The following is a 27,501-nucleotide window of genomic DNA, read 5'->3' as shown; positions in this document are numbered from 1 at the left end:
ATATCTTGGTCATTAAAGTTTAAAATAGGCTGGTCATTAAGGGGTTAAAAACAAAAAGGTGGCGATTTTAAGAAGCGTTTTTTTTAAGCGAAAAAATAAATGCGTGTGAAGGAAGCCATAACAAGAGTATTTGCAGTGGCTTCAAGTTATATTTTGCATAATATTGCATGTTGCAAATGTATACACACCCGTCAAAATTTTGCAGAATTTCCATATCTCTTTCTGCCTATTTTTTACTTTCAAATATTGGAGGAAATATAAGACTATACACATATAATATATAGAATTCTCCCATAATCTGAACCCCTCTGACACAAGCAGTCCCAGCAAAGACGCAGCACCGACAACCGGCGGCGGAACAGCGCATAGGCCTTAAACCCTCGGCTGCGGCTATGATCCGAACATGCGCACTGGCTCCGAATCCACGGCGTGCGCATGCGCGGAAGGTTCGCGAAAGTTCCCGAGTGTTAGCCGGTGATTTCCGGAAGCAAGAGCGTGAATAGTGTGTACCCGGCAGTGAGCCCCATTCTTCCGCTGCGGTTGCGGTTCTTCCCGCTGTACGTCGTCATGTCAATTTTGTGCTACAACCGGGGCTGCGGACAACGCTACGACGCCGAAACCAACACCGACGGTGAGATCCTGACTGTCATGTGTCCGGTGCTCCATACTGTCCGGGGAGAGGACGATGTCATGTAACGAGGCATCATCCGCTTTATATAGAGGCCTGGTTACGGGGTCCACACCTCAATATGACAGGGGGTGCTATGCAGACCCTATATAATGACTATACATTGTTTACTATGGGGGTCCCATTACCGCAGGTGTTAGGCTGAGTTCACACTTTGCAGAGGGTAAAATCCAGAATTAAAATCTGCTACAAATCTGCGACGTGTGAACTCAGTCTTATAGACGTGGCCTCCTCGTCCGTGTAATGTCATCTGAAGCTGCGGCGTAGAAATGCTGAAGGATCGGCTGACGTGGGCATCCTGCAGCAATATGGCGCCAAATCAGCCAATCACAACACAACCTCGTAGTCGCCCCAGTACTGCACTGGTAAGATCATGGCGTAGTACCGGTATGTTCCACTAGGATATGACCTCACTTTCTGATCGGTGGGGGTCCGATTCACGTGACTAGTGCCATGAGGGGGGCCATGAGTCACTCCAGCCCCTTCATCCTTAGCACTGGTGGGGGTCCCGGCTCTCGGACTCCCAAAGATCATGAAGTAATGACATGTTCCCTGTTAGGTGATCCTGTCCCCCAGCGCTCCCTTGTGGGGGCACCCTGCAGTTTAAAGGGGTCTTCTAGGACTTTATATGGAGGGTACGTCCACACAACGGGTGTTTTCAGTGGATTTGCTAGAGAATCGGAGACTGACCCTTAGATTTAGGCTGTGGATTTGCGGTTTTATTTCTTGTGGATCCGCAAGCAGATTGGTCTCATTTAATGTGTCTGATCCACGCGTGGCTCCCGGCGCAGTTTATGTGATATGTCAACCACAACGTGGAAAACTCCGGGCAGCGCGATTCTCTATGTAAATCAATGTGCTTGAAAATCTGGTGTGTAAACGTGGCCATCAGAAAGACCATCAATGTGTGATGAGTGGAGGCGCCCTCGCCCCTCACTGATCAGCAGACCCACGCTGCGTCTCCGTTAGGCTGGGTTCACACAGTGAGTTTTTGTTGCGTTTTTAGCATGTTTTTTTTTGTTTACGTTGAGAGACATGGAAAATGCATGCTAAAAACGCAATGTGTGAACCTAGCCATACTGTGGTACGAGACGCAGGGGCGTCTGTAGATGCTGCCGTGCCCGATACTGCTGCTCATCCTGATCTCAATACAACCGAGCCCGATACTGCTGCTCATCCTCATCTCAATACAACCGTGCCCGATACTGCTGCTCATCCTGATCTCAATACAACCGTGCCCGATACTGCTGCTCATCCTCATCTCAATACAACCGTGCCCGATACTGCTGCTCATCCTCATCTCAATACAACCGTGCCCGATACTGCTGCTCATCCTCATCTCAATGTGCCCGATACTGCTACTCATCCTCATCTCAATGTGCCCGATACTGCTGCTCATCCTCATCTCAATGTGCCCGATACTGCTGCTCATCCTCATCTCAATGTGCCCGATACTGCTGCTCATCCTCATCTCAATGTGCCCGATACTGCTGCTCATCCTCATCTCAATACAACCGTGCCCGATACTGCTGCTCATCCTCATCTCAATGTGCCCGATACTGCTACTCATCCTCATCTCAATGTGCCCGATACTGCTGCTCATCCTCATCTCAATGTGCCCGATACTGCTGCTCATCCTCATCTCAATGTGCCCGATACTGCTACTCATCCTCATCTCAATGTGCCCGATACTGCTGCTCATCCTCATCTCAATGTGCCCGATACTGCTGCTCATCCTCATCTCAATGTGCCCGATACTGCTGCTCATCCTCATCTCAATGTGCCCGATACTGCTGCTCATCCTCATCTCAATGTGCCCGATACTGCTGCTCATCCTCATCTCAATGTGCCCGATACTGCTGCTCATCCTCATCTCAATGTGCCCGATACTGCTGCTCATCCTCATCTCAATGTGCCCGATACTGCTGCTCATCCTCATCTCAATACAACCGTGCCCGATACTGCTGCTCATCCTCATCTCAATGTGCCCGATACTGCTGCTCATCCTCATCTCAATGTGCCCGATACTGCTGCTCATCCTCATCTCAATGTGCCCGATACTGCTGCTCATCCTCATCTCAATGTGCCCGATACTGCTGCTCATCCTCATCTCAATGTGCCCGATACTGCTGCTCATCCTCATCTCAATGTGCCCGATACTGCTGCTCATCCTCATCTCAATGTGCCCGATACTGCTGCTCATCCTCATCTCAATACAACCGTGCCCGATACTGCTGCTCATCCTCATCTCAATACAACCGTGCCCGATACTGCTGCTCATCCTCATCTCCATACAACCGTGCCCGATACTGCTGCTCACCCTGATCTCAATACAACCGTGCCCGATACTGCTGCTCATCCTCATCTCAATGTGCCCGATACTGCTGCTCACCCTGATCTCAATACAACCGTGCCCGATACTGCTGCTCACCCTGATCTCAATGTGCCCGATACTGCTGCTCATCCTGATCTCAATACAACCGTGCCCCATACTGCTGCTCATCCTCATCTCAATGTGCCCGATACTGCTGCTCATCCTCATCTCAATACAGCCGTTTCAGGTACTGCAGATCATCCACATTTGTCACATCTGGACAGAAAAATAAAACCGCAGCAGAAAAACAATAGTGACCCGGGAAGCGTAGCCTTAGGACTCGTGCACACTGCTGTTTTACGGATGCGTAATACAGGGAGAAAGGTTTTTCTTTTTCACCGGTTAATATGGGAAAACATTGTGACTTGTTCCACCACATGCCACGTTCTCCCGTAGAAGCATCTCCCCGGTCACCTGACAGCTTTCAGTCGTCTTTGACCTGTTTACCCGTTCGCTGACCATGATTCACATGCATGACGCAGTGATACTGCGGGCACAGCGCCATAGCTTGCCCCTCGCCTGCGGTAACTGACATCAAATGGTAATGGCCAGGTTTGGATTCTGGCCATGTAACCCCTTAGATGTCCTGGTAAATAATGACCCCGACATTGTGAGGTTCCCAAAAAAGCGAACTCGCCACCATACCTTAATTCCTGCCTTCCCTGTTTGCAGAGCCTTTTTATTATCTCTACTCGCCCCGATGCCCCCACAATCAGCGCCGTTCGTTTTGCCGGCTAATATGCTAATGGGTTAATAAATTGACGACTATAGTGTGGCTTACGCTCACGCCTGGTTGGGGGTAGTCAACAAAACAATGGGGGCTGATGGCGGGGAACAAAGGCATGTAGATACCAAACAAAAAAAGGCTTTGCAGTTGGGGAATGCAGGATTAAAGGCATGAGGACAATGTGGCTTTGCAGCTGGGGAACTTGATAGGTCCTCATTTAAGGGGTTGTCCTCAGATTATTTGTCACCTATCCTGTGGATCCTATTTGGCACTGCCTAAGGCAGTTTAAAGAGTAACTAAACGTTTGACAAACTGCTGACATGTCAGAAGTTTTTATTGGTGGCTGTCCGAGAAGTTACCGTTTAAGGGGTTTTCTGGGACATAGAAAAGGCCATCAATATCAGATCGGTGGGGGTCCGACTCCCGGCACCCCCACCGATCAGTTGAGTAAAGGTGCTGCGGTGCTCTGGTCAGTGCTGCGTCCCCTTTGTTGTTTTTGCAGCTGCTATACCAGGCACAGCCACTACCAAATGTATGGCGCTATACCTGGTAAACAATGAAGCAGATGCAGCACTCGAATGAAGGGGCCGCGGCGTTCTTTCAGCTGATCGGTTGGGTGACAGAAGTCTGACCCCGACCAATCTGATATTGAAGGCCTATCCTAAGGATAGGCTATCCGTATCAAAGCCCCAGAAAAGCCCTTTAAATCCAACCTATCCAATCCATGATAGCCCTTATAGTAGAGCTATTAATAACGGAGATCCTATAATAATGCAGTGATGTTCACTCATCCTCCAGCTGTTGCCAAACTACAAATCCTGTATACCCTGACAGCTGGAGGCTGCTGGGAGTTGTAGTTTTGCAACCGCTGGAGACCACTGCTCTACAGAGATGACGGCCGGCATCGTAGTAACACCTGTAGATGTGGAGTATTTTACTGCGGTCTTATTGCGTGTCGTTGTGTTGTAGGGTCCTGTACGTATCATCCGGGGGTCCCGGTGTTTCACGACGCTCTGAAGGTACGTGTAACGCTTGTGATGACGGAGCTCATGGTAGATCATCCTGGAACGCAGCCGTGCGTTGACTTGTCCCTGTTTTGTTGTGTGCAGGGTTGGTCGTGTTGTAAGAGGCGGACGACAGATTTTTCAGATTTCCTCGGCATTGCGGTACGTGTTTTCTGTCGATATCCCAGGCAGATTTTCATGAAATAATAACTTGTCTTAGCGCATCAGGTCTTTACAAAGACTAACATTTTCTGTTCTAAACCTTGAAGCTTTAAATGTATTTTTCACCATTGTTTTGCTATTTCCTTTTGCTGCAGGGTTGCACAAAGGGCTTACATAGTAACGAGAAGCCCCCAGAAACGGTGAAGACCACGTCGGAAACGAAAGACTTGACCAACTCAAAGTTCAATGAACACATTATCCAAGCGCCAAAGCCTATAGAATGCATAAAGAGACCCAGGTGAGTGCAGAAGACTGGTCCCGGCTCATGTAACCATGAAGAGACATCCTAAGTATCTAGAACTGGCGCTGAATGTGAAAAACGAAAGGACACCGTGTCAAACCTGCTCTAGTTATACCCCATTAGGGCATATGGACATTATCGGAAGGGGTTCGCCAACTGAGACTCCCCTCTATGAGCCAGAGATGTTTGCTCAGAGTGGCATTTGTTCTGGTGGTCCAAGCCCGTCCAGGTCGGCCATTCATTCAAGGCCATGTCGGCCGTTCCGTGGGAAATGGATAGCCAGACACACATAAGAGCCGATCACGGGGTTAGAGAAGCCCAAATCGTGTCGATCAGCTGGTTACTAGACCGGCGTCCGTTTATGAGACAACCCCTGTAACGTGAGAAGAGAACAGACCGAGATGTTCATGCTGACGTGAAGGCGAGAGTAAAACATCGGGTCGCTTGAGTGTCGTGGTAAAATGACTGCATTACCGCCAATCACATGCGACTTCCATGTTGTCCTATAGAGTGAGTTGTGCGAGAATCGGAAGAATTTTTGCAAGCGTAGCCACTACGCTGCTGCTTTTTTTTGCCTGTTCGTTAAACCTATAGGTTGGGCGTAAGTTATGCCACTATATGGCAGCGACTCACGAGCGATCGGATGTTCTAGGGCGTTCGAGCCGAGCTCAAAAAAACGTGTGCTGCATCAGTGGTCTAGAGAAGAGTAGCTCGAGATCAGCTACAACAATAGAAGACCACGACTGGGTCCCACTTCTGTCAGCGAAGAACAGGAAGCCTAGGCTATAACGGGTACAGGCGGCCAAAATTGGGCAGGTGAAGATGGGTATAACTTTGCGGAGTTGATTTATGCTACAACTTGCAGATGGTAGGGTTAGAATTTAACGTAAACGACGTAAATCTATGGATCCATTCTGCCTGGCATGAGCAGTTCAGGCTGGTGGTGTAATGACGTGGGCACCTAGTGACCGGTGGCAGCTCTGGAAACCGGACCCAAGGACTTAGGGTATAAAATGTGGCATCGAAGCTAAGAAAGTGGTTCACATTGTGAGAAGTCAAATCCAAGTCTGAGGTGCGTGACCCTGGTTCTTCCTACCCCCAAGGAAGCAGAAGAGACTGAAGACCTGTGTCATGCCCCGCCCCTCAGGTCCGGCACTAGAGCTAAAGCAGTGCATCAGTTTTTCCTGGAATGTTCCTTTTAAATTGGCATTTTGCGCAGCGTTTCCTTTACTTGTGTTTTGTATTTATTACAATAGTGGATTGGGAGATACATTTTCTCTAAAAAATACACACATCAAATAAAGTGTCTGTAGACGAGCGAGTCTGGTAACTTCCCGGCGTATAATCCCTTCTTGTTCCTTCACGTTTCAGTGCGGACGAGCCGCTCACTCGGTTACAGCTGAAAGTCTCGGCGTCTTTGAAGCAAGCGCTGGATAAGCTGAAACTTTCCACAGAAGTTGAGCAGATTATAGCCGGTAATTCACACTCCTCTGGTTCCTGATATTTCATGCGCAGCTGCATTCTCATTCGAATCTTTAATATATTGAATATTTGGATTTTCTAAAGTAATAGTGTCTAAACTTCTCTCAGGTGAAATCTGCTGCGTTTCTTGGCTGAACATGGGCAGAGCCAGCCGCATTGCCCGAATAACCATGCCATTGATAGTGCTCGCTCCCAGAGTCCCACATCTCCCCCCCCCCTTAAAGGGTAACTAAACTTTCAAAAAACTTCTGACCTCTTAGTGACATGTCAGAAGTTTTGATCGGTGGGGGTCCGAACACTGAGACCACCAACAGTCGCTAAAACGAAGCTGCAGAAGTGCTCGGGTGAGCGCTGAGCCACTTTGTTTCTGAACGGCTTTTTTCATAGACTTTCTATTGAGTCTGTACACCGGTACCTTGGCTTTCCGAGAAAAGTGGATCAAAAATCAAGCAGCTCAGCGATCACCCGGGCGCTTCTGCCGCTTAGACTCCCAGAAATCTCTAAAACTTAGTGCTCGGACCACCACCGATCAAAACTTCTGCCGTGTTAGAAGTTTTCTAAAAATTTAGTTACCCTTTAAGGGTTTTATAAAAACCCATTTTCAGATACTATAGGGAATTCTCAGTTAATAGAGGGGGGTTCTCTATCAATTTTCCAGAGCGGATCGCTGGGGTCCCAGCAGCAGGGTCACCATTTAGTTAGCTCATGGTCAGTGGACCCTCCACTAGACTTTAGATTGTTGTGAATATGCATTCGGCTAGCAGCTATTCGTTCTGACTCCACAATTAACATGCACACTTAGCTTGGTCGAGCGTGCATGTTTACTTCAATGGGGAGAGGGGAATAATCTGCTGCCAGACACCTGGCAGCAGCAAATCTGAGCAAAGGATCGTTCACGCTGAAGTCCAACATGCCGATCTTTCTTTCTCCCGAAATTTGCCATCGGGGGAGATTAGGAAGACCCCTCCCAAACACATTAATAGCCGGATGATCCAGACGAAATCAGCGGATTCAGCCTCTGGCATGGCCTTAAAGGCATACGGCCGTGTTAGTCCCCGGCTGCCATGGCAACCCATCAGCGGCCCGAAGGGTGACCGGGAGAGCCCCGTTCCTCTGTCAAACCACTTAAATGCCAGAATTACCTTTCACTACTGCATTTAAGGGATAAGCAGACCAGATCAGACTTCTCTTTGATCCCCACCATTGCAGCAGGAGCCGGGCTGTCCGTCACAGCCAGGTTTCCGAAGAGATTGGGAATCATCCACAGCCATCGGGATCAGAACGAGATCCATGTACGACATCAACTAACCGTCGCAGGTGACGTACATGTACGTCATTCTATGTTAAGGGGTTAAAGATCAATATTTTGGTTGGATGTTGCAGCATTGTAGAGTGATGCCCCTCCCCCCCCCCCCCTTTGTGTGTATTGCAGAATACTTCTTGTGCTGCGGCTTCTCTATTACACACACACACACACACACACACACACACACACACACACACACACACACACACACAGTACATTATGTACTCAGGACAGACGTTCCTCCCTGCTCATTCCTGTGACACAATGATGCCGTGCTGTTGACCTTGCTGATGCTGTGCTGTTGACCTTGCTGATGATGCGTCTATAAAAAGCAACAGGTTCAGATTATCGGCCTGGGAAAAGATACGGAAAAATAAATTCTTTCCGAGCGCTCGGCAGCTTTCACTATTGACGTGAGCTAAACTGACCATAGCGAGAGCTGCTGACAGATCCACACACAACACCCACTCCTTTCATGAACTTAGAGGTGACTCCTGGTTGCATGATAGATATTAACCCCTTCCCATCCTCCATGGTGCATTTACATCGCAGTTGGACCTGTGTGATCACCCACAAGAGGGCGACAGTGGCCGGGAACCTAGAAAGGGATGATACTGACCATTTAATATCTTACATGCTGCCATTAGTACTGATTCTTAATCCCTTGCCAACATTTGACATAGGGTTACTCCATACTCAGCGGGTGTCAGCTGTATATTACAGCTGACACCTTGCTCTAATGGCTGGAATTGGAGACCATTCAGAGACTTAAATGACGCTTTCAATCGTGACCGCTGCATCTCAACCATTAGACAAAAGGGTGCCACTCTGTCATTCAATCCCCCCCACACACCCACTCGCAACACGATCACAGGCTGTTGATGGGTTGTCATGGCAGCCGGGGCCTAATGATGGCCTCCAAGTCTGTAATGTTAGTCATCCTATCAAAGGGTTGACTGGTGGAAAAAAACTATTTTTGTGAACACTCCTTTACGGTTATGGTTTTTCTATATACTGTCAGTATAACTGGACAGACTTGTATTTAAAGAGAATCTGTTACCAGATTTCACAATACAAACTGCATACATTATTAAATGATCTCTTAGACCTGATGAAGCTGGTGTACATACTTTGAAAATCCATCCCAGAATGGCTGTATGATTCTATGTCAGGCTGGGTTCACACAACCTATTTTCAGACGTAAACGAGGCGTATTATGCCTTGAATTACGCCTGAAAATACGTCTCCAATACGTCGGCAAACATCTGCCCATTCATTTGAATGGGTTTGCCGACGTACTGTGCAGACGACCTGTCATTTACGCGTCGTCGTTTGACAGCTGTCAAACGACGACGCGTAAAAATACAGCCTCGTCAAAAGAAGTGCAGGAAACTTATATACATTATATGCAGGACAATTATATACATTATATGCAGGACACTTATATACATTATATGCAGGACACTTATATACATTATATGCAGGACACTTATATACATTATATGCGGGACACTTATATACATTATATACAGGACACTTATATACATTATATGCAGGACACTTATATACATTATATGCGGGACACTTATATACATTATATGCAGGACACTTATATACATTATATGCAGGACACTTATATACATTATATGCGGGACACTTATATACATTATATGCGGGACACTTATATACATTATATGCGGGACACTTATATACATTATATGCGGGACACTTCTATACATTATATGCGGGACACTTATATACATTATATGCGGGGCACTTATATACATTATATGCGGGACACTTATATACATTATATGCAGGACACTTATATACATTATATGCAGGACAATTATATACATTATATGCAGGACACTTATATACATTATATGCAGGACACTTATATACATTATATGCAGGACACTTATATACATTATATGCGGGACACTTATATACATTATATACAGGACACTTATATACATTATATGCGGGACACTTATATACATTATATGCGGGACACTTATATACATTATATGCGGGACACTTATATACATTATATGCGGGACACTTATATACATTATATGCGGGACACTTATATACATTATATGCAGGACACTTATATACATTATATGCAGGACACTTATATACATTATATGCGGGACACTTATATACATTATATGCGGGACACTTATATACATTATATGCAGGACACTTATATACATTATATGCGGGACACTTATATACATTATATGCAGGACACTTATATACATTATATGCAGGACACTTATATACATTATATGCGGGACACTTATATACATTATATGCAGGACACTTATATACATTATATGCGGGACACTTATATACATTATATGCGGGACACTTATATACATTATATGCGGGACACTTATATACATTATATGCGGGACACTTATATACATTATATGCGGGACACTTATATACATTATATGCAGGACACTTATATACATTATATGCGGGACACTTATATACATTATATGCGGGACACTTATATACATTATATACGGGACACTTATATACATTATATGCAGGACACTTATATACATTATATGCGGGACACTTATATACATTATATGCGGGACACTTATATACATTATATGCGGGACACTTATATACATTATATGCGGGACACTTATATACATTATATGCGGGACACTTATATACATTATATGCGGGACACTTATATACATTATATGCGGGACACTTATATACATTATATGCGGGACACTTCTATACATTATATGCGGGACACTTCTTTGAAACTTAATTTGAGCCGTTTTTCATTGCATTCAATGAAGAACAGCTCAAGATTACGGGCGTAAAAGACGCCTCGCAAAATGCGAGGAGGAGCTTTTACGTCTGAAATTAAGGAGCTGTTTTCTCCTGAAAACAGTCTGTAATTTCAGACGTAAAAGCCAGTTATCGTGTGCACATACCCTTAAAGTTTTCATGCCTGATAATAAAATAAGTATTTTATGATATCAAGTATATTCATGAGATATGCATGATATAATCTTTATCTCCTCCTCCTACCTGGAGCTGACAAGCTCCTATAAGTGTCCCTCCTCCCCCGCACCATGCTGAAATCTCACACATGCTCAGTACAACCTGCAGTGTCCCTGGCTCTGCAATAAAAGAAAGCAGAAAATGGAGTTAGGACCTGTTGTTCCGCACTGGAAGACAGGCTCTCTCATTGCAGAGCCAGGGGCACTGCAGCTTGCACAGAGCATGTGCGAGATTTCAGCATTGATAGGAGCTCTAGGTGGAAGGAGATTGAGATTACATCACGCATATAATTGCTCTCAAAAATGCTCATTTTAATATCCAGCAGGAAAACTTTGAGAAAGTATTACACAGCCAGTATGGCATGTGATTTTCACAGTAAGTACACCAGCTTCATCAGGTCTAAGATCTAATAATCTATGCCGTTTGTCTTGTGAAACCTGGTAATCCTATTTAACTTCATATGACTTTACTAATACTTATTTTTTTCTCTTGTTATGCAGATGAAGACACGGGAGAAATCAGAGTTGGAACCTCTTGTAAAAATGGCGGTTGCACAAAGGTTAGATCAGATGTTCCTTTTACTCCTCAGACCCCTTTACACAAAGTGATTTATTGTTCGGTTATGACTGTTTGTAACAGTCCGGCACACGAGTATCTGCAATTCATATCACACAGATCCCAAATATAGTGTTAATACATTTAAATTGGGCCATGAATATCTCTGTATCTACTGCCGGGACCCCCACCGATCCTGGGCCTGAAGGGGTCGTATCGCTCCTGGCCGCCTGCTGTGCCGGAACTCAAACACAGCCCAATGCAGGTCTCAAAAATTGCAGAAAGAAAACCTGCTGTGCCCTTTTACTTTGAGGTTTTCATGACTATATTCCCTTCCGGACTCTATTATAAGGACAGGTGACCAGTTGTGTCGATCTTAATGATTTTCTATGTGTTTCTCCTCAGACGTTTACGGGACCGCAGAGTAATGAAGAGGTTTGTCAGTATCACACAGGGGTGCCCATCTTCCACGAAGGGTATGTCATTCTTGTGTTGCATCTTTCATGTTTTATGTCTGATCTTCAGATGATCGGTAGCTGAGCGCAGTCTTATCTCCCTATATCACGGGGGATCAAGAATAGACCCGCAGTCCACAAGATCAGCCCCCCAGGAGTAAACGTTAACAGAGTGGGCTAGTGATTGCGAACGCAACGTGTGTCGTGTTATATAGGGGATACTAATGTAATCCTGTGGGACAGGGGAACTCCATTAGTTTTAGTAAAGTTCTGCGGTCAGGGGAAGCGGTCGTCATGTTAGCATGTTGCAGACCTCTAAACTCATTTAGACCCCAGACCAGACACCAAAAAAAAGAAAAATATACACTTAAAGTGTAGCTAAACGTTTGACATCTCATAGTGACATGTCAGAAGTTTTGATTGGTTGGGGTCCGAGCACGGAGACCCCCACCAATCGCTAGAACGAAGCAGCTGAAGTGCTCCTGTGAGCGCTCAGCCGCTTCGTGTCTGTTCGGCTTTTTCCATAAATAAATGTATCGCGTACAGACTCAATAGAAAGTCTATGAGCCCGTACTCCGATACATCGGCTTTCCGGAAAAAGCTGAACAGACACGAAGCGGCTGAGCGCTCACAGGAGCACTTCAGCTGCTTCGTTCTAGCGATTGGTGGGGGTCTCCGTGCTCGGACCCCAACCAATCAAAACTTCTGACATGTCACTATGACGTCAAACGTTTAGCTACACTTTAAAGGAATTGTCCAGGCTGTGGCCTGTATTTCATACTGATGTCCTATCCACAGGATAGGTCGTCAGTATATGATCTGTGGGGGTCCGACACCCGGACCCCGCACCGATCAGCTGCTCCGGCTGCCTCCAGAAGCAATGCAGTGGTCAGGGGCGGAAGCAGAAGGCTCCAGTCAGAGTATAGCGGCCATGGTGCTGTACTGCAGCTCTGCTCCTATTTAAGTGAATAGGAGCAGAGCTGCAGTAAACCAGCATGGCCGCTATACTCTGACTGGAGCCTTCTGCTTCCGCCCCTGACCACTGCATTGCTTCTGGAGGCAGCCGGAGCAGCTGATCGGTGCGGGGTCCGGGTGTCGGACCCCCACAGATCATATACTGACGACCTATCCTGTGGATGGGACATCAGTATGAAATACAGCTCCAAACCTGGACAATTCCTGTGACGCTCCCGGGTCCTCTTCACTTCTAGAATGCACACAACATCTCAACGCTGGCCAGGACTTCTTGTGCCAGGCCCTGGCGGTAGTGCCGCTCCTGTCAGCAGTCCTGCATTGGAGGAGACACTGCCCTCTAAGTGCATCTATAACAGGTCTGTGGTGTCCGGACAGCTGGCGTCCCTGATCCAAAAGAATCAGAATCATAAGTTTAAGGCCTCATGCACACGACCGTAGCCGTGTGCACGGCCGTGATTTTCGGGTCGGCCGGCTGCGGACTGTCAGCCGCGGGCCGCCCGCAAATCGTAGGACATGGCCGCCGTCATTGTTTTCAATGAGCCTGGACTGCAGAAGATGTCCGTAATAGGACATGCCCGTTCTTTCTGCGGTGCGGGTTCCCGGGCCATGCACGGACCGTAAAAACTACGGTTGTGTGCATGGCCCCATAGAAAAGAATGGGGCCGCAATTCTCCCGTGGATTTTCGGGGGAATTGTGGCCGCAAAAACACGTTCGTGTGCATGGGGCCTAACTTTATGTCTTTCCCCATCCCCTTTAGTTTGCTATGACATGTATTTCCTGGTGGTTCATAGAAGACCATGAAAAAACAAAACACTATTCACCAAAACACCTTTCATAGTTTCTTGAGGATCATGTCAATGAAGTGTTTTTTTTCTGATAATCCTATAGATGAACACAAATAGACTTTACATTTGTGTTCGCTATTATGTCATGTGCTTTTTGACATGTAAGATTTAGGGTGATTATTTTGGGCCTAGCAATGATTGGCTAGGTGGGGGGTTAGGGGAGGTGTTTATTTTGTGTGTTTCTTTATGATTTTTAGATTTGACCTTATACTGTAGTTTCCCACTGTAACTGGGGATGCCAGGCTTCAGTCACAATAATTGCTGTGTTGGGTTTGTTTGGTTTGGATCACCCTTTCCCGTGACAGGCCCTTTAAAGAGGCTGTCACCAGATTTTCAAACCCCTATCTCCTATTGCATGTGATCGGCGCTGCAATGTAGAGAACAGTAACATTTTTTTTTTTTGTTTTTTTTTTTTAAAACGAGCATTTTTGGCCAAGTTATGAGCATTCTTTATATTTATGCAAATGAGCCTTATGTACAAGTGGGCGTGTATTGTGTGTGTACATCTGGGCGTTTTTTACTTCTTTTACTAGCTGGGCGTTGTGAATAGAAGTGTATGATGCTGACCAATCAGCATCATCCACTTCTCTTCGTTACCGCCCAGCTTCTGGCAGTGCACAGACACACAGCGTGTCCTCACTCATCCGACGCAATGAAGTTCCTGTGGGAGGAAGTGAGTGACGTCACAGCGTGATCTCGCGAGGACACGTTGTGTGTCTGCACTGCCAGAAGCTGGGCGTTGTGAAGAGAAGTGGATGATACTTCTATACACAAAGCCCAGCTAGTAAAAGTAGTAAACATGCCCCGATGTACGCACATAATACACGCCCAGTTGTACTTAACTTTAAACACGCCCAGTTGTACTTAAGAGGCTCATTTGCATAAATATAAAAATGGTCATAACTTGGCCAAAAATGCTCGTTTTTGAAAAAAAAAAACGTTACTCTTATCTACATTGCAGCGCCGATCTGCTGCAATAGGAGATAGGGGTTTGAAAATCTGGTGACAGAGCCTCTTTAATGACCTGATCGCTGGGGGAAGCAGCTGGCAAATCCTAAATGGTCCATAAAATTCATAAACGAGCGGAGACCCCATTTTTGCAGCCGCTCTCCACCTTGGCTATTGGAGAGGGGTTCCCAGAAATGCATTTCCCTCATATAGCATATAGATAGGGGGTTAGACAGTCGCTTTCTATCTAAATCTACCTGTCAACGGTATGTCTACAAAGAGTGACCAGCAGGGGGCAGCACAAATCCAGTATTTGCATTGTAGACTTCTTACCGCTTTACATTACCCCTTTAAGGCCCTGTTCACACTGTTTTTTTGCAGGCGGAAAACTCTGAGGCAAATTTTGACCTGCCTGCACTCTCTTTGCCATGTTTTTTGCGGCTATTGAGCGCCGTGGGCATAAAACGCTGCGAAAGCCGGTTTCTCTGCCTCGCATTGATGTCAATGGGAGGCCAGAGACGGAATGCCCTTTCTTCAGGCATTTCCACTTCTTTCCTGCAAGCGTTTTTTTCCACTCGCAAAAAAATATGCCTCCTTCTCCCATTGAAATCGATTGAAGGCGTTTTCCCCCGTCTTGGCGCGGTTTCCGTGTAAAAAAACATCGCCCAAAAACTGTGAACAGGGTCTAAAGTGGTTATTCAGTCGCTAAAAATGTATTGCCTAACCGCAGGATAGGCCATCAATAGCTGATGGGTCGGGGTCCGATTCACAGTGAGCAAGACGAAATCAAGGGGAAGCGGCTCTCGTACGAGCGCTGCACCCCTTCAAAACATCTGATCGGCGGGGGTCCAGGGAGTCAGACCTGAGGATAGGCCATCAATTTTTAGCGACTGGAAAACCCCTTTAGTGTTTGCGTTCTTGTCCTCTTCATATCGCTTGATCAACTTGTAATTTTTTTATTTCATTAGGATGAAGTACTGGAGCTGCTGTAAGAGGAAAACTTCAGATTTCAATACGTTTTTGTCCCAGGAGGGATGTTTTAAGGGTTCTCACTTATGGATTAAGAAAGATGATGTAAGTTTAAAGTTTCTTTGATAAAAATGTCCTGGCTTTGACCCGTCAGAGCCGCTGGTCTAATCTGTAATGATTTTGTTTCACAGGGTAAAAAGGTGGTTCCCTGCAGACATGACTGGCACCAGACTGGTAGTGGAGTCACCATCTCAATCTATGCAAAGAACTCCCTACCAGATCTTAGCTTCGTAGAGGCCAATAGTACGGGGGTAAGTATTAGCGGAGTAACAGGAGGGCAGTCTGATGGGATTAATAATACTGGTAATAGATGGACTACTTATTGCACTGGCATCACGCCACACTTGGTATCAGATCGGGCGGGAGATTGGCTTTGGAGGGACACTTTAAGGAATGAATCTAATAGGAGATCCTCATCTATTTGCCAAGGTGCGGACCAGTCATCGCCATGCATCACTACCTTACACCGTGTAATAGAGGGGCATGCAGTAAATAGGGGATGTGTCTGTGAATCCTGACACTTCGGTAACGTTTGTGTGAGATTTACAGCAAGGCAAGCGTGATCTCGTTTTAAATGACAGTTTACAGCGTAATCTCGCGAGATTACGCTTGCCTTGCAGTAAATCTCACACAAACGTTACCGAAGTGTCAGGCTTTTGAATAGACGTCACGTCCTGGCTGGAGGTGATGTCTATTCATTGTCGGGACACTTCAGTAACGTTATACTGTGTTTATGTGGCTGCACATAGTGATCTAGTAAGATCACTATGTGCGGAGTAAATTAATGGAGGGAAGTGTATGACACTGATTGGTCAGCGTCATACACTCCTCTGTACAACGCCCACTTGGTCATATAGTAAAACACGCCCAGTTGTCCATTAAAAAAGTCATTAGCATAAAGCTAAAATAGGTCCTAACGCCGTCAAAAATGATCGTTTTTCTAAATAAAGACCGTAATCATTTCCCACAATGATGGTTTGGTCAAAAAAGTGACAAAATGAACAACTATTTTGTTTTTGTTTAAATAATTCCCAGAAGTAAGGCCTTATACAATCCGTTTTTCATGCATATGACGGTGTTGTTTCCGGGTGTCATCCGTTTTTCTCGTCCAGGCTTCTCCCTCTGCAAGCACTTCCTTTCACTTTTTTCTTTTTTTTTTTTCTCTGCATTTCTTTAGCAGCTGATATGTTTTGGTTTTTTTACGCGCCCATAGACTTTAATTGGCGAGTCTGGTCCACAAAAACGGACCAGAATAAGACATCTAATGAGTTTCTCGCAACAGACACACATGAAAAAAGATGGACATGGGAATAGCCCCATTGAATTGCATGGGTCAGCATACTGTCCGTTGTTAAAACAGACAGCGCACTGACGGGAAACAGGTTTGTGTGAATAAGGCCTAATGAACATAATTGGTATCCCCATACTTGTAACAATCTGCGCTGTAAAGTTATCGTATAATGTAAAGGGATTCTCCCTCTTGGATATTTATGGCGTGTCTATGTCATAAATGTCTAATAGATGCGGGTCCCACCTCTGGGACCCACATCTATCTCTAGAACGAGGCTCCCTGACCCCCGTCCTACCTTCTCTTGCTGCTTCCTGACCACTGTCTGGCGTGGTGGTCGGGGGTTTGGAAACAGCTGGGCTACACAGTTTTCGTAACTCCCATAGAAGTGAATGGGAGTTGCAGAAACAGCGTAGCACGGCGAGCTACAGTCTCCATAGCTCCCGAGTGCCAGAAACAGCGTAGTTCACCGTGTTACGTGATTTCTGTAACTTTGATTCACTTCTATGGGAGTCATGGAAACAGCGTGGCTCAGCGATCTCGACTGTTTCCGTAACTCAGGACCACCTCATCAGACAGTGTCCGGGGAGCCGGACGGGGGTCAAGGGAGACTTCTAGAGATGGATGAAGGTCCCAAATGGGAAAACCCCTTTAAGGTCCATAACCAAAAATAAAAATCCTATATATTAAACGGTAACTTTTATATGTACCCCAAAATGATGCCTAAAAAAACTTCCACTCATCTCGCAAAAAACGTGACCTACGATAGCGACATAATGAAAAATAAAGAGTTTTATGTCTGACGGAGGGGGCAAAAATCCGGTGGTCCTTAATGTGAAAATGGGCTTAAACCTTAAGAGGGGATAAAGTTTCCCTTCTAGTATTTCATGCTTGATAATGGACAGTAAATAGCTTGTTTCCTTTGGTTAACAGATAACACATGTTGTCATTGATTAGGGGCATGTTATGAAGGGCGTTTGTTCCTCGCCCGTCCCACTTACTGGCTCATCTCTTTGTCCCCTTAGGTTAATATACAGATAGTGTTCGATGGTGAGAAGGAATTTCAGCAGAACCTACAGTTGTGGGGGGTAAGTAGTGTCTGATGACTGACGCTTGTATGTAAGGAGGTTGTGTTCTTGTTCTGGTCTTCAATGTGTCGCTGCTTTCTTGAAGGGGGGAGGGGGACTGAACATTCATTATTGAATCTTATTAAAGTGGATATCCAGCCGCTAAAACTTGATGGGCTAGCCTCAGGATAGGGCATCGATAGCTGATTGGTCGGGGTAGGACTTCCAGGTCCTCCACCAATCAGCTGTTTTGAAGGGGCCGCAGCGCTCATACCATCTTCTTGCTCACACATATAGTGGTGATTCACAGTATTGCAGCCTTCTTACATTCACTTCAGTGCGAGGAAACTCTGCAATACCTGTGAATCGCCGCTACATCCGTGTCGACAAATCACAGTGAGCAGGAAGAAATTAACGAGCGCTGCGGTGCCACCTATTGATGTGGGTTACCCGAATTTCTGCTGTTTTCTCCTGGTCAGAAGCCCCTGCCCAAAATATTTCCACAAGCTCCCTTGCGTTATATGCCTGTCTTGCCCAGGAGCGCTCTAGAGAGGAAGATGACATCTGTTGTATAATGGCCAGTTCACACTGAGTTTTTTTTTTTCCGTGGAAACCGCATCGGAAAACGCGCCGAAAAGCCTCCCATTGATTTCAATGGGAGGCAGAGGCGGTTTTTTCCCGTGAGCGGAAAAACCGTCACACGGTAAAAAGAAGGGACATGCTCTATCTTGAGGCGTTTTCCTCCTCAAAAACCCAGTTGAAATCAATGGGAGATAGAAATAAACGTGTTTTTTTACGCGATTTTTGGCGTGTTTTTCGGCAAAAAGCGCTCGTGGTTACAGAGATAGCTAAACAAAAAGCCTCAAAAAATGTGTGTGGTGCAAAACCACTTAAAAAAAGCGGAGCTGATTTTTCCAGGCAGAATTTTCTGCCTGCAAAAAACTCTGTGTGAACATACCCTAATAAGGGATAGGCCCCAAAAATACCTCTGTGGACATTTATATAAGCAAGAACTATAAACAATGATTACTAGTCTGCTGTAACTGATTATGGGAACAAATGGGGAGCACTGAGAATGTGGAAAGGGCATATTCATGATCCCGCTGCCTACCCCATTATTCATTGTTGGAAAACCCCTTTTAAGAGGACCTGTTACCCCTCCTGACACGTCCTGTTTTAGTAAATTGTTATCCATGAAATAACAATTCTGGAGCATCTTTTCTTAGAAATGTGTTGTGTTGTTTCTCAGTTTTTACTCCTGTAAATGTATAAATTCATAGCTGGGTGTTACGTTTTCCCTTGCGATGTTGTATTCCTATTGTCTGACATTTTCCAATCAGTGCTGACAGTGTGAGACTGTGAAGGGACATAACTTACTGACAAAGGGAATGGTAACACCCAGATGTCAATTCATACATTCCCAGGAGGAATAACAAAGGAATGGCACAATGCAGCCAGCCAACTACTAAAACAGACATGTAAGGAGAACTGACAGCTCTTCTATACTACACCACACAGGAGAACTGACAGATCCTCTATACTGCACCACACAGGAGAGCTGAGAGCTCCTCTATACTACACCACACAGGAGAACTGACAGATCCTCTATACTACATCACACAGGAGAACTGACAGATCCTCTATACTACATCACACAGGAGAACTGACAGATCCTCTATGCTACACCACACAGGAGAGCTGACAGATCCTCTATACTACACCACACAGGAGAACTGACAGATCCTCTATACTACATCACACAGGAGAACTGACAGATCCTCTATGCTACACCACACAGGAGAGCTGACAAATCCTCTACACTGCACCACACAGGAGAACTGACAGATTCTCTATACTACACCACACAGGAGAGCTGACAGATCCTCTATACTACACCACACAGGAGAGCTGACAGATCCTCTATACTACACCACACAGAAGAGCTGACAGATCCTCTATACTACACCACACAGGAGAACTGACACATGCTCTATACTACACAGAGAGCTGACAGATCCTCTATACTACACCACACAGGAGAACTGACAGCTCTTCTATACTACACCACACAGGAGAGCTGACGGATCCTCTATACTGCACCACACAGGAGAGCTGACATATCCTCTATACTACACCACACAGGAGAGCTGACCGATCCTCTATACTACACCACACAGGAGAGCTGACAGATCCTCTATACTACACCACACAGGAGAGCTGACAGCTCCTCTATACTACACCACACAGGAGAACTGACAGATCCTCTATACTACACCACACAGGAGAACTGACAGATCCTCTATACTACACGACACAGGAGAGCTGACCGATCCTCTATACTACACCACACAGGAGAGCTGACAGATCCTCTATACTACACCACACAGGAGAGCTGGCAGATCCTCTATACTACACCACACAGGAGAGCTGACAGATCCTCTATACTACACCACACAGGAGCGCTGACAGATCCTCTATACTACACCACACAGGAGAGCTGACAGTTCCTCTATACTACACCACACAGGAGAACTGACAGATCCTATATGCTACACCACACAGGAGAACTGACAGATCCTCTATACTGCACCACACAGGAGAGCTGACAGATCCTCTATACTACACCACACAGGAGAACTGACAGATCCTCTATACTACAACACACAGGAGAGCTGACAGATCCTCTATACTACACCACACAGGAGAGCTGACAGATCCTCTATACTACACCACACAGGAGAACTGACAGCTCTTCTATACTACACCACACAGGAGAACTGACAGCTCCTCTATACTACACCACACAGGAGAACTGACAGATCCTCTATACTACACGACACAGGAGAGCTGACCGATCCTCTATACTACACCACACAGGAGAGCTGACAGATCCTCTATACTACACCACACAGGAGAGCTGGCAGATCCTCTATACTACACCACACAGGAGAGCTGACAGATCCTCTATACTACACCACACAGGAGCGCTGACAGATCCTCTATACTACACCACACAGGAGAGCTGACAGTTCCTCTATACTACACCACACAGGAGAACTGACAGATCCTATATGCTACACCACACAGGAGAACTGACAGATCCTCTATACTACACCACACAGGAGAGCTGACAGCTCCTCTATACTACACCACACAGGAGACCTGACATCCTCTATACTACACCACACAGGAGAGCTGACAGATCCTCTATACTACACCACACAGGAGAGCTGACAGATCCTCTATACTACACCACACAGGAGAGATGACAGCTCATCTATACTACATCACACAGGAGAGATGACAGCTCATCTATACTACACCACACAGGAGAACTGACAGCTCCTCTATACTACACCACACAGGAGAGCTGACAGCTCCTCTATACTACACCACACAGGAGAGCTGACATCCTCTATACTACACCACACAGGAGAGCTGACAGATCCTCTATACTACACCACACAGGAGAGCTGACAGATCCTCTATACTACACCACACAGGAGAGCTGACAGCTCCTCTATACTACACCACACAGGAGAACTGACAGATCCTCTATACTACACTACACAGGAGAGCTGACAGATCCTCTATACTACACCACACAGGAGACCTGACATCCTCTATACTACCACAGGAGAGATGACAGCTCATCTATACTACATCACACAGGAGAGGTGACAGCTCATCTATACTACACCACAGAGGAGAGCTGACAGATCCTCTATACTACACCACACAGGAGAGCTGACAGATCCTCTATACTACACCACACAGGAGAGCTGACAGCTCCTCTATACTACACCACACAGGGGAACTGACAGCTCCTCTATACTACACCACACAGGAGAGCTGACAGCTCCTCTATACTACACCACACAGGAGAGCTGACAGCTCCTCTATACTACACCACACAGGAGAGCTGACAGCTCCTCTATAATACACCACACAGGAGAGCTGATAGATCCTCTATACTACACTACACAGGAGAGCTGACAGATCCTCTATACTACACCACACAGGAGAGCTGACAAATCCTCTATACTACACCACACAGGAGAGCTGACAGCTCTTCTATACTACACCACACAGGAGAACTGACAGATCCTCTATACTACACCACACAGGAGAGCTGACAGATCCTCTACACTACACCACACAGGCGAGCTGACAGATAATCTATACTACACCACACAGGAGAGCTGACAGCTCCTCTATACTACACCACACAGGAGAGCTGACAGCTCCTCTATACTACACCACACATGAGAGCTGACAGATCCTCTATACTACACCACACAGGAGAGCTGACATCCTCTATACTACACCACACAGGAGAGCTGACAGATCCTCTATACTACACCACACAGGAGAACTGACAGATCCTCTATACTGCACCACACAGGAGAGCTGACAGATCCTCTATACTACACCACACAGTAGAGCTGACAGCTCCTCTATACTACACCACACAGGAGATCTGACATCTCCTCTATACTACACCACACAGAGGAACTGACATGCACTCTATACTACACCACACAGGAGAGCTGACAGCTCCTCTATACTACACCACACAGGAGAACTGACAGATCCTCTTTAATACATGTGCATGCATGATCAATTACCCCATAGCAAGTAGCGGTCCTATACTTTCTATAGCGCTGCCCGGATTTGTGGACATAAGTAAACTGTTATTCCATGCGGTTCTCGGTTATAACAATATGACTTTGAGTGTATACCTAAAGTGAATATCCTTTCTAGAAATATTTTCGTGTTTGGGAAGCATCTCTTCTGTCACTAATAACTCGATTGTGGTACTTGCAGGTTATTGATGTGCAAAAAAGTTATGTGAACCTAACGGCAACCAAGGTGGAGATTGTCATGCGAAAGGCTGAGCCGATGAAGTGGGCCAGACTAGATCTACCTCAACCCGTCTGTCCGCAGCCACCACAGCAGAACAGCCTAGAGGCCCAGGAATGACCCTGACCGTACAGGGACGTCTTGCCTCTTACTATTAGTCATTTCAAGTTATTTGTTCCAAAAGCGAAGACTTGTTTTCCACATATAGCATTTTATTATTCGTTTCACTTCTGGTTATTTTAGTCCGGCATCTATTCAGCCCGCGTGTTACATGACCAAAAATATGACACTGGAGATACTGGTGCAAAGGTAAAGTGGGTGAATTGTTCATGGTAACCAATCAGATTCCAGCAGTTTTATTTGTGTGTGTGTAAATTATATATATATATATATATATATATATATATATATATATATATAAAATTACTGCAACTTTTTTGTTGGTACGGGAAACTCCTTAATTTTTCCTATGCACCAGTTTTCATAAACCTTCCTCTGTATTTTGGGCTTAGGATCGTCCAGGATTAGAAAAAGAAAGTCTGCTGTCTCTCCCTTTGGGCTGTGTCTGGTATTGCAGGTCGGTCCTACACACTTGAATGAGGGAAATTACATGAATGTGTCTAAGCTGCAATACCAGACATAGCCCATGGACAAGAGTGGTGCTGTTTCTGCCGGGGAGCATCCAGACCCGTTTCTCTAATACTAGACCACCCCTTTAAATCTAGTTGAGTTGAAGATACTGTTTCTTATCCGTTCGGTTCCACAGAGAATTTCTATATGTATTTATGTTACGTAGTTTTACCATCTTAATTCACAATTCCTTAGCTTAGGAGCAAATCTTTAAATGCTGTCCAGCTTAAGAGAATGTGTAAAAAAAAACAGTTTTCATCCATCACTTAATATATTGTTGTATATTTTCGTTTTGTTTTTTATGCTATGCTGTATATTGCCTTTTCATCAATCATAAGGTGCCATAATAGCCGGCTCTTTGTCCGCTAACTTAACCCTTTAAAAATCTTCCCTTTACAAGTGAATGCAGTGGTAGACAAAGTGTTCTATAGCACTGACCCTATAGATTTCTGCAGTGTGACATGACAGAACTGGTCCTCTTTAAAGGATGCAACGTGACTGTCCTATAACTGCATCAAGCTACGTTGTCCCGGGTCATTGCATGTAGAGATATCTGAATCCGTTGTGGAGTCTCATCACTATGTGGCCCCAGCCATAGACTGCGGCTTGTCTGTACATAGGGGATACAATGCTGTAATGTGTGTTGTGGCCTTAACGTGGCTTGTGTTGGCATTTTACAGATATAGTAGAGCTGAGTTTGTCATTTTGCACAGCTTGTCATGATATCACAATGTCTTGTGCAGGTTATCACTATGCAATGCTGCCTCAGAGTACGGTATAAGGCCCCGTGCAGACGACCGTAGTTTTCATCAAATTACGGATCCATTCATTTCTTTAAGCCCCGGACGCCTCCTCTTTTATATTTACGGATGTGTGTCCGGGAAGTAGGAATGAACCGCAAAATATAGAACATGTTCTATTCTTGTCCACAATTGCGGCACAGACTCCTATGGGCGCTTCCGCAATGGTGGACGGCTACGGATGTGCATCCGTATTTTCAGGTCCGTATTTGCGAAGAGTAAAGATCCTTACGGTGGTGTGAATGAGGCCTTCAGCGAAGACTTCAACTTCAGTGTTTCCTTCTAAGAAAAATGTTGCAAGGGACGTAATTTTTTTACTATTTTTATAAGGTCGCTCGCCATTTTATTTCAGGGAAACATTTAATTTGTCCGAGATGGGAGGTAACGCTGCATGTTTTACCACGTATTCAGCTCTGCTACATCTGCAATTTTTTTTTGCCTGGAAGATAACGCAACAATTATACGAGTTTCTTCTTAAAGGGCCCGCCCTTACATAGTGGCCACAGTTACCGGTGAGCTGGAAAGGAAACATTATATTTTTTTTATAATTCAATAATTTTATTTTAGAAAAAAAAGTTGCGTCTGGAGACCCAGTCTAAGGCCTGATTTACACGAGCGTGTGCGTTTTGCGTGCGCAAAATGCACTTAACAGCTGCGTGTGTCAGCAGCGTATGATGCGTGGCTGTGTGGTTTTCGCGCAGCCGCCATCATTATGACACTCCGTTTGGATCTTTGTAAACAGAAAAGCACGTGGTGCTTTTCTGTTTACATTCAGAGTTTGACAGCTGTTGCGCGAATCACGCAGTTCGCACGGAAGTGCTTCCGTGCGACCTGCGTGGTTTTCACGCACCCATTGACTTCAATGGGATCGTGATGCGCGAAAAACGGGGAAATATAGAACATGTCGTGAGTTTTACGCAGCGCACTCACGCTGCGCAAAACCCACGGACTGTGCACTGCCCCATAGACTAACATAGGTGTGTTCGACACGCGTGAAAAGCACGCGCATATATTACGCTAGTGTAAATGATGCCTCAGGGTCCGGATTGTCTTTCCCTTGTTTCCCGTATGATTGGGTTTTCAGTGAAGCATCAATGTTGGTATAAAGAACCAGTTTCATGTCCTGCTCCTCTGACGTCCTGACTTTTAAATAAAAGACGTGGTTTTACGCTTGTCTACGACCATGTACTATCCATATATCATTTTCTTCATTTTAAAGTGATATTCCCACCACGAGATATGCCAGAAATGTCTGATAGATGTGGACGACATACAGAACGGTGGTCACCCTGCCCGGTGATGCAGCCGCTGCATCCAGGCGGAGTATGAGTGAATGGAGAGGTGGCCATGCACTTGTGCAGCTCTCTCCATTCTGTTCTATGGGAGCTATGAAAATTGCCAAGCAGACGTGCGTGGCCACCTCTCCATTCTCTGGCTGGATGCGGGGTCAGGAGACATCTGTTCTGTAGATAGATGTGGGTCCAGCTGTCGGACCTGCACCTTTTACACATTAAATGCCTAAGATTGGAATAACCATTTGATACCAATTTTTTTAAAGGGAAACTACAGTAATTTTTCACTGATTAAATTGTTAGGGTGTGATAAAAATCGACAACCTATAGAGCATACTGTGGATTTAAAATCTGCAGCGTGCATTTAAAGCCCCCATTCCCATGTCTTGTTCTACACCTTGTAGATTTTCACTGTGGGATGAGCTTTTGATACGGTCTCTATGGGAACGGAGGATTAGTACTGCATAGAAGCAGAGCACCAATGCCTAAAGGCCGTTACACTCGCTGATTTTGGCCGGTGCAGCGAGCGCCGATCAACGAGGCATCCCCATGGATGGGTGCGAGGGGTCGTTACTCCGATCGCTCATCCCCATACATAATTATCATGTTAGCAGCGCGTCTTCCTGTTCACACCGGGATGCGCTGCCGACAACGATAATATTTTACTTTTTTTAAAACTATACGATCAGCAGATGATCGAGCGTTTGCTCGTTCAACTGCTGATCGCTGCCCTGTTTACACAGGGCAATTATCAGGAACGAGTGTTGTATGAATGCTTGTATAATTGCAGAGTGTATAACTCCCTTTAGGCTGTGTTCACATTGATTGTGGTGTTTACATTGAAAATACTTGGTGTTTTTATAAACTCCATTAACAAACAGTGTAAAATGCAATGGGTGGAATACGCTGCCACATCCGCATCAGATTTTAAGACTAATTTTGTAGTGTTTGCTATGTAGGAACCTGGGGGGTATTCCGATCAGTAAATTTTATGATAATCACTAGACTATGCAATAAGAATATGATCAGTGGAGGTCCAACTTCAGGAACCCCTGTGCGCCCTGCTATCTGCTATGAAGGGGAACTGCAACACAGCCTTATTCAAGGGAATGGCGTTGTTGTAGTACCCAGCATAGTGGGTGGCCGGGGGCATCGCTGTGGAGATGTGACGTTTAAGATCGGTGGGGATCTAGGCAGTTGCACTGCCATCATTCTGTAAGTGAGGGCATATCCTAGTGGTAATGGCTCAGATTTTCTGATAGAGCTCCAAAGAGCCACAAATTGCTACAGTGTAGAAACCATACTGTAACAGGGAATACATGGAGCACAAAGCTTCACGGTGTACAAATGGGAAACACATACAAATGCTATGTGAGAGATGATGTGACTTGAGATTTTCTTTAAAGGCAATGTATCAAAACTATCTACAGAGATTTGCTTTCAAGTTGTGGGCATGCTCTGTACAGAGATTTGCTCTCAAGTTGTGGGCATGCTCTGTACAGAGATTTGCTCTCAAGTTGTGGGCATGCTCTGTACAGAGATTGCTGTACCGTATGGTGACGTATCCAGTGCCATTGGTTTCCGTTTTTGTGTCAGTTGTGCAAGGGTTCTGTCGTTTAGACAGAATGATTAGCGCAGTCGACTACAGTATTGATTCAGTCAAAACTATG

At 45.5% G+C, this 27,501-nt stretch overlaps 1 protein-coding gene across 1 annotated transcript; it reads left to right on the top strand.

Annotated features, from left to right (window-relative positions):
• Positions 1–434: 434 nt before the first annotated feature.
• Positions 435–25,736, top strand: CHORDC1 (cysteine and histidine rich domain containing 1). Its single transcript, XM_075851460.1, has 11 exons — positions 435–631; positions 4,759–4,808; positions 4,899–4,955; positions 5,111–5,253; positions 6,628–6,731; positions 11,584–11,642; positions 12,044–12,114; positions 15,831–15,936; positions 16,023–16,142; positions 18,205–18,267; positions 23,074–25,736. Exons 1-11 carry the CDS (start codon positions 568–570, stop codon positions 23,227–23,229), a joined length of 993 nt encoding a protein of 330 aa, XP_075707575.1. The 5' UTR covers positions 435–567; the 3' UTR covers positions 23,230–25,736.
• The last annotated feature ends 1,765 nt before the right edge of the window (positions 25,737–27,501 follow it).

The sequence above is a fragment of the Rhinoderma darwinii genome, chromosome 2, assembly GCF_050947455.1.
Source record: "Rhinoderma darwinii isolate aRhiDar2 chromosome 2, aRhiDar2.hap1, whole genome shotgun sequence".
Lineage (NCBI taxonomy): Eukaryota > Metazoa > Chordata > Amphibia > Anura > Rhinodermatidae > Rhinoderma > Rhinoderma darwinii.
The sequence above is the reverse complement of the archived record's forward strand: the minus strand, read 5'-3'. Positions and strand labels throughout refer to the sequence as shown.